The 6,601-nt window shown below is 46.8% G+C and overlaps 1 protein-coding gene across 1 annotated transcript; it reads right to left on the bottom strand.

Moving 5' to 3' along the window:
- Positions 1-1,349: 1,349 nt before the first annotated feature.
- inhbab (inhibin subunit beta Ab) lies at positions 1,350-4,727 on the bottom strand. Its single transcript, XM_048528495.2, has 2 exons — positions 3,963-4,727; positions 1,350-3,299 (listed from the first exon to the last, which is right to left on the bottom strand). The coding sequence occupies exons 1-2, from the start codon at positions 4,348-4,350 to the stop codon at positions 2,536-2,538; spliced, it is 1,152 nt and encodes a 383-aa protein (XP_048384452.1). The 5' UTR covers positions 4,351-4,727; the 3' UTR covers positions 1,350-2,535.
- Positions 4,728-6,601: the final 1,874 nt, after the last annotated feature.

Genomic DNA, 6,601 nt, shown 5'->3' with positions numbered 1-6,601 from the left:
AGGGGATGTTTAATTGTCAACTGGAGTCACAAGTAGGTCACACCAGCTGAATATTTCCTTGCCTAGGGGACATTAATGAAACAATTAGGTTTTTGCAACAATAAATAGTGGTTACTTGATCAACATTACGCTAGCATTTTTACTGAAGTCGAATTCACTGCCTGCCACAGTGGGAATAGACGCTGCACCCCTAGAACATTAGCCTGAGCTTCTGAATTACTAATGCAATGACCTTGTACTACACCATCCCGGATTGAAGGGGACAACAGTAGCAAGTCCAGAGCAACTTTCAAAATGGAGTTCTTGATGTGATAAGAAAGGGGAAAATATGGTTGGGAAAGGAGGGAGGGTGAGGCTGGATAGTTCTTTTAAAGAGTCAACTCCGATAAACTGGGCGGAATAGCGATTTGGTTCAATCATTGAACTAATCAGGTCAGATTTACATTCTGCCCACACAATTGCCTAAACTGTTTGTTGAAAAAAAAGCACACGCTTGACTAGACCAACAAATTTAAACTGTGTCTTTTAAGGCGATAGAACTTTTTTGACTGATGAAATATATATACATTATCTCACCGTTCTGCACAGTGATGTGTAAAAATACATCTAACCCAAAGAAGCACATAAACGACTCCTTTTTGGTTCTTAACGCTGAAGGCTTGTTTTTTCAAGGACTAGGGAACAACCAGCAACGTGTCAGATATGTTACACGGAATATTTTAGAAATAATGTTTTCACAGCTCAATGCATGTTTTTTTTAAAAAGTACGCTGTGTTAAAACGCCCTCCGAGTGAATGGTTATTCCGGAACGCGTTTAAGTCGTTGCAGTGCAGTCTGGAAGTTGCAGTTCTGTTTGGTCCCAAGTTGCTCATCAACAATCTCTACCCCACCTCCCCGCCTCCCCCACCCCTCCAAATCCAACTTCGCTCGCAACTGGCTCAGCCTCTCACCCTGTCTGATGACAAGGGACTCCCAACCGGCTGCCTCCCGCAGACAGTCTTAACATCCGCGTTCGGCGATGACGGCTGAAGGCTTAAGCCCTGAATCACTACTTTTCGAGATTCCGTTCAGAAGCCTGCGGGATCACCACAATTGAAACGCCGCGCCACGTCAAATGCACAGTGAATCAGGCAAGTCAGTAGGAACTGGGGATAGACTGTGATGACTTCTTTAAAACATGACATTCTGGCATCATTTCTTAACAAAAAAGAAACACACACACATCAACTCGAAAAGACAATCATCAAAGTCAATAAGACTAATTTGGTGCCGGGAAATATGACGGAAATCCCATGTCCTTCGCCTCATTAAATTGGCAACTAATCTATAATGGAGAAAGAAGCTTTTGCAATATCTCACATGAAATACTGGAACAATATTTGATACTTTAATAACACTTTTAATCGCCCTCGGCGACGTCGTTACAAAAATAGGCCAACTATTTTTAAGCAAAAGTTCGATTTGTTTTCTAACACGCTTGTTTTTTTTTAAATAAGAAATAAGCAGACCGCTAGAAGTGCTTTTTGCCAAATCGCTTTCAGACAGTGTGCAAACTACACTTAGGGTGTAGGATTTAACTCAGGTCAGATCGTTGGTGCCCAGACATCCAGGTACATCTGTAATGATGTCTCAAGCGGTTGAGTATTAAATCCAAACCCTGATACTGCAGCCATATTCATCTACAGGTTTTTTTAAAAACATTTTTAAAGTTTTTCTTTTAAAAATAGTATCCTTGTAGAAATCACACAATAACATTTACACAAATCTCTTTGGTGTCTGTTCGACCGTTGATACAAAATTTCATAGAAACTCGTTTTGTTCTGTTCTGAGTGCAGTTCCCTGTCCTTTCAAACACTTCTGTTTAAGATGCGGTTAGACAGGCAAACGTCGTTTTAGTGCAAATCGCATAAAGATCACAAAGTTAAAAAAAATGTTTAGCCCAGCAGCGGGGCGAACTTTCCTTTCAAGTATCTCTCGTCAGCTGAATATTTACTTCCAAAAGAAGCAAGCGTCTCCTTTTAGGTAAACCAAAGAAAGCCTTTTTTTAAAAAAAAGAGATTGCATAGTTCTGTTCTTAGGCATCTTACACACGTGGAAGTAGTTTTGCAAAGAAGAAAACAGTGCAGCTACTTGGTAAAGCTCTGCCCCGCGTTCAAACAACAGAAAGTTAGATCTTGTGCATTTTGTCTTTGAAAGTGCCATTCAGTGTCACAACATGAACAAAACCAACGCACCAGAAAAAGTCAGGTGTCTGTGTGTAAGAGTGGAAGGTGTGTCAAGTCACAGGTAGGGAGAAGTGGGTGGCTGTGAGGGCCACATGGAGTTTGGTGCAGTTCGACCCATTGCTCTGCCAGACCCTCGAGTGAAAATGTCTGAAGTCTAGAGTTAGTTTTATAGGCTCTGGAGAGACCCAGTCGGTGAACTGTCCTAAATCTGTGATCTGTGTACTATGTGTCTGTTTTGACTCTCTCTCTCTCTGTCTCACTGTGTGACTTTCTGTCCGAGTCTGTCTGCATTATGTGTATCTCACGGGGTTTATGAGCAGCCGCACTCCTCTACGATCATGTTCTGAATGTCCTTTTTCACAATATTGTGCCCGTCATCGTAATACAGCATAGACATTGCCCTGAGTTTGGTGGGGACACAACACGACTTGATGTTGTTGAAAGGGCTGTAGCCTCGGATCCTGTAGTGGTTGATGACGGCCGAGTGGAAGGAGAGGGACGAGCCCGAGGTACCGGCGATGTGGCTGGGACACTCGCCCTCGCAGTAGTTGCCGTAGTAACCAGGCGGCGCTATGATCCAGTCACTCCAGCCGATGTCTCGGAAATTCACATAAAACTGCTTCCTGCAGCAGATGTTGACTTTGCCGTCACACTCCAGACCCCGCTTGCGTATCCGGTGGGTGTGCGCCGTTGATTCCCGGACCAGCAGCATCAGGAAGGGCCGGTGAGACTCCTCCACGTCGGTTTCTATCAGCACCGGGGAGACGCCGGCTTCCAGGCACAGCTCACAGGATACCTTCAGCATGAGGGACCGATCCGTGCTGGCCAGGATCGTCTGCACAGTCCTCGACACGGGCAGGGAGTGCCAGCCGCTCCTCTTGATGTCTACCTGTTTCTCGCTGACCACCCTGCCGCCTTCTCCTTCCTGCGATAGTCTCAGAGTCACTTTACTCCTGCTCCGGTTAGACTTGTTCGAGAGCTTCAGGTACAGCCAGATATTAGCCTGCTCCACCAGGGAAAGGTCCCCTTCCTCCTCCTTGGCGATCTGAAAGTGTACCACGTCCTGGGACGGACCTGAGAGCCACAAAGGACGAGGACAAATGAACATTGTTAGAGCGGGACATTCCGAGCGCAGATTTAACAAAAAAATTTCAAATAATGAATAAAAAGCGACTGATTATGCTGGTCGATCTACTGATTTCTTATACTAATGGTCCCGGGCTTAGCTCCTACAGTCGTACACCACTGGGAGAAAGCTATTCGGCCCGTTTAATCCATCCTGACTCTTTGCACTTGCTGCCAATTAGTCTTTCATCATAACCCTGCAAAGTGCTCTCTGAGTTGATATCAATTTTCATTCCGAAAGTTCTCGTTTAATTTGCCTGCTTGGAGCTTTGAGACAGTGCATTGCAAATCTGTTTTTGTTTTAAATCTCCCCTCTCTGTTTTCTTTGCCTCCTGATCTCAAAGCGTATTGTCACAGACAGCAATTTCCTATTTATTTAATCCATCAAAGCCCTTCATAATTTGAACACAGCTAGTGAATCTATTCCCCATCCAGACTTGTCTAAATCTTTTGCAATCCTTAAACCCCTTTCCCTTGTGACCGTACTGCACAGAGGATGTTGCATTAATAAATAATCCCGCAGATATAAAAACACATTTGCCTTACAATGCACTTTAGTCCGAATCGGAGACCCAGTGTGAGGCTGGAGGATGGCTGACTGCCGTGACTTACCTGCTTCAGCGAAGCTGATGATCTCTGATGCTTGTTCGGGTTCGTTCAGGGCTGACTTGCTGGACCAGTCCTCCTCGATTTCCACCCTGCCGTCCTCCCGCACCCGTCCGACGTGCAGTTTCTTCAAGGCGTTTAAAAGTGCGGCTTTGGGCACCGGGTGAGTGATGTTAGGTCTGCTCTTCATGTGCAACATGTTCAGGATGTGCCGCTTCACGGCTTCCACGAGTTGACTGTCAGCAGCGGCCGGATCCCCCTGCAACTTGGGCAGCGAGCAGCTCGGGCACTGTGAGCCCGGTCCGTCCTGGGCAGCGGCCGTAGGGGAGGCCGTCACCCAACTCGAAGCCAACAGCAGCAGGATCATCGCAGTCAACAGGTCAAAGCCAGGCATCTTCTTCACAGGTTATCGGGGAGCCAGCCAGGAGGCAGGGGCCGAGGCAGAAATTCCCCAAATCGTTTGCAGACAACAACAGAGAGAGAGAGAGAAAAAAAAAATAAATTTGACAGAAGTTTTGTAAAAATGGGCAGGAACTGGTTCCGATTCCCGCTGGAGGTGGCACAGATGCTGTTGCTGCTGCGGGCTATCGGCGGAGAAGGAGAGATGAGATAGGTGTCCTTTCGTAAAACTGTTCTCCCTCTCTGGGACAGCCTGTATCTGTCTCTGCTCCTGCAAACTTTGCACTTGGGAAGTTGTGAAGTTTTTTCTCTTGTCTCTGCTCCTCCTGGTGCTGAAGGCTGGAGACGCACGGCACTGGAGAGCTGCTCCGGTTCCTCACTCCCTCTTAGAACTGCTGCAATATGAGTGCTGCCTCACTTTTGAGGGACCACAGTTCGCGCTTACCGGCAGGAGTGTCAGACCGGAACAGATGACTGCGTGTGGCGAGGCGAGGGGAGGGCAGGGGGTGGGTGTGGATAAAAAAGGAGGCGTACTCTCCTCCTGCCGTTAGGACCAGTGAGGAGGAGGGGAAGGGAAATTTTGGTCTTTTACAATTCGAAACGTGTGAGGGGAAAAAAAATAAGCCGGCAAGGGCTGGGGGTGGAGGTTGGGGGGGGGGGGGGGGTTGGTGGGAGCTTGGAGGGAGGGGAAGGCAGATTGCAAATCGACGTATGCGTGCTTCTGCGTATTTGCAGTCTCTTAACCCATTGGAGAGGGAATTCCTGAAATACTTTAACTGCGAATCTAAAAAAAAACACCGCAGACTCAGTTGGCATTTCAGCCCTGATTTCGGGACCGGCTCCCTCTCTCTTTCCTCTCAGATGAGCGCGTCTGTTACCAGACTGTATGAGCTACCGTAGGGAGAGAGAGAGAGCACGAATTCTGTGCAGATGGGACCTTCCAACAGTTAAAATGTCAAATAATTTAAGTCGTTTATTTATAGACCTGCTTGACTCTCGCTTCTAATCATAACCAGGGTACAAATAAGCACGGTTCGCTGAACCCACCCCCGTCCTAAATATCTAGGCGGTAGACCTTCTGCTGAATTAAATGCCAGTTGGGAGGGTTTGGTCTGTGAAAGATGCCAAGCTAGTGGAGTTCTCTGTTCTCCTTTGTTGCATTTTAACCAGCGCACCAGTACAGACCCGCGTCAAAAGGACCAGAGGCGAGGGGGAGACTCGTATCTGAATGTCGGAAGGACCGCGTTCATTCACTGACAATGAGTTTTCCACAACAAACACAGAAGTGGGGTTAAAACAGGACTAAAACAAAAGGTTAGATTGTCAACGGCTGGTGCAAAACTGCATCGCTAATACAGTTCGCGCAAGGTACAATGATTTGAGGTTCAACCTACATCCGTGGGTCACGTATTTAAGCCAGTTTCGCGTACTCCTCGCTACGTATAATGACAGAATGTGACAATTAATGGCTTCTAGCCGGGCGCTACTGCTCCCTGGGGAAGGGGGGCGAAAAGTTTATTTTGTCTTCATTGTTTTCAGGTTCTGAAATTCATAACATGAAACAAATTCTCGGAACTGTAAATGCCCGATGGAACACTTCCCATTCTGGCGGTAGCGCCCGGATTCGCAGTTGGCGGAGCTGGCTATCACTTCAAGGATACTGAGTTGTCAAATATTCCTTGTTAAAGTTTCCAATCCCGGGTCTGGAGAACAGGCTTTGACAGGCTTCCGCGACGTATTTCATGCCTGTGTAATAAACACGGGGGTTGTCATTAAGTCATCGTGTTGTAAAGGACTGAGTCAGGCTCACGTAAAGATATCAGTGAAACTGCACATAACGAATCACGCTGGGAGAGTACCCCTTCCTCAACCTCGCCGTCTCTCTGTCCCTGTGTTCATTTCTTTTTTACGTTTCTGCGTTTGTCTTTCACCTCCAATATCTCTTCCAGACTCTGCTCACCCCGCCGCCAACCCCAACTCCAAGATATTTAAAAGCGCCACATTGTAGATAACTAATGCAATCAAACGGCGCGACTAATTCAGAACCAAAGGCAGAAATTGTTGCTAACACGGCCAGTGTGAAGCGTTAACTCTTGTTCTCTCCCCACAGATGCTGCCAGACCTCATGAGTTCCGCCAGCAATTTCTGCTTTTGCTTTAGATCTCCAGCATCCGCAGTTCTTTGTTTTATTTTAGCGTCTAAATGAGAGCTTGTTAGACGAATATTCTAGTAGTCCTATTGTCATA

Source organism: Stegostoma tigrinum, chromosome 5, assembly GCF_030684315.1.
Source record: "Stegostoma tigrinum isolate sSteTig4 chromosome 5, sSteTig4.hap1, whole genome shotgun sequence".
Lineage (NCBI taxonomy): Eukaryota > Metazoa > Chordata > Chondrichthyes > Orectolobiformes > Stegostomatidae > Stegostoma > Stegostoma tigrinum.
This window is presented reverse-complemented; position numbering and strand designations above follow the sequence as displayed.

Coding starts and splice junctions, on each gene's coding strand:
- inhbab (XM_048528495.2), bottom strand. CDS start 4,350: ATGCCTGGCTTTGACCTGTTGACTGCGATGATCCTGCTGCTGTTGGCT. Junction 3,300..3,962: donor CATCAGCTTCGCTGAAGCAG/GTAAGTCACGGC, acceptor TGTGGCTCTCAG/GTCCGTCCCAGGACGTGGTA.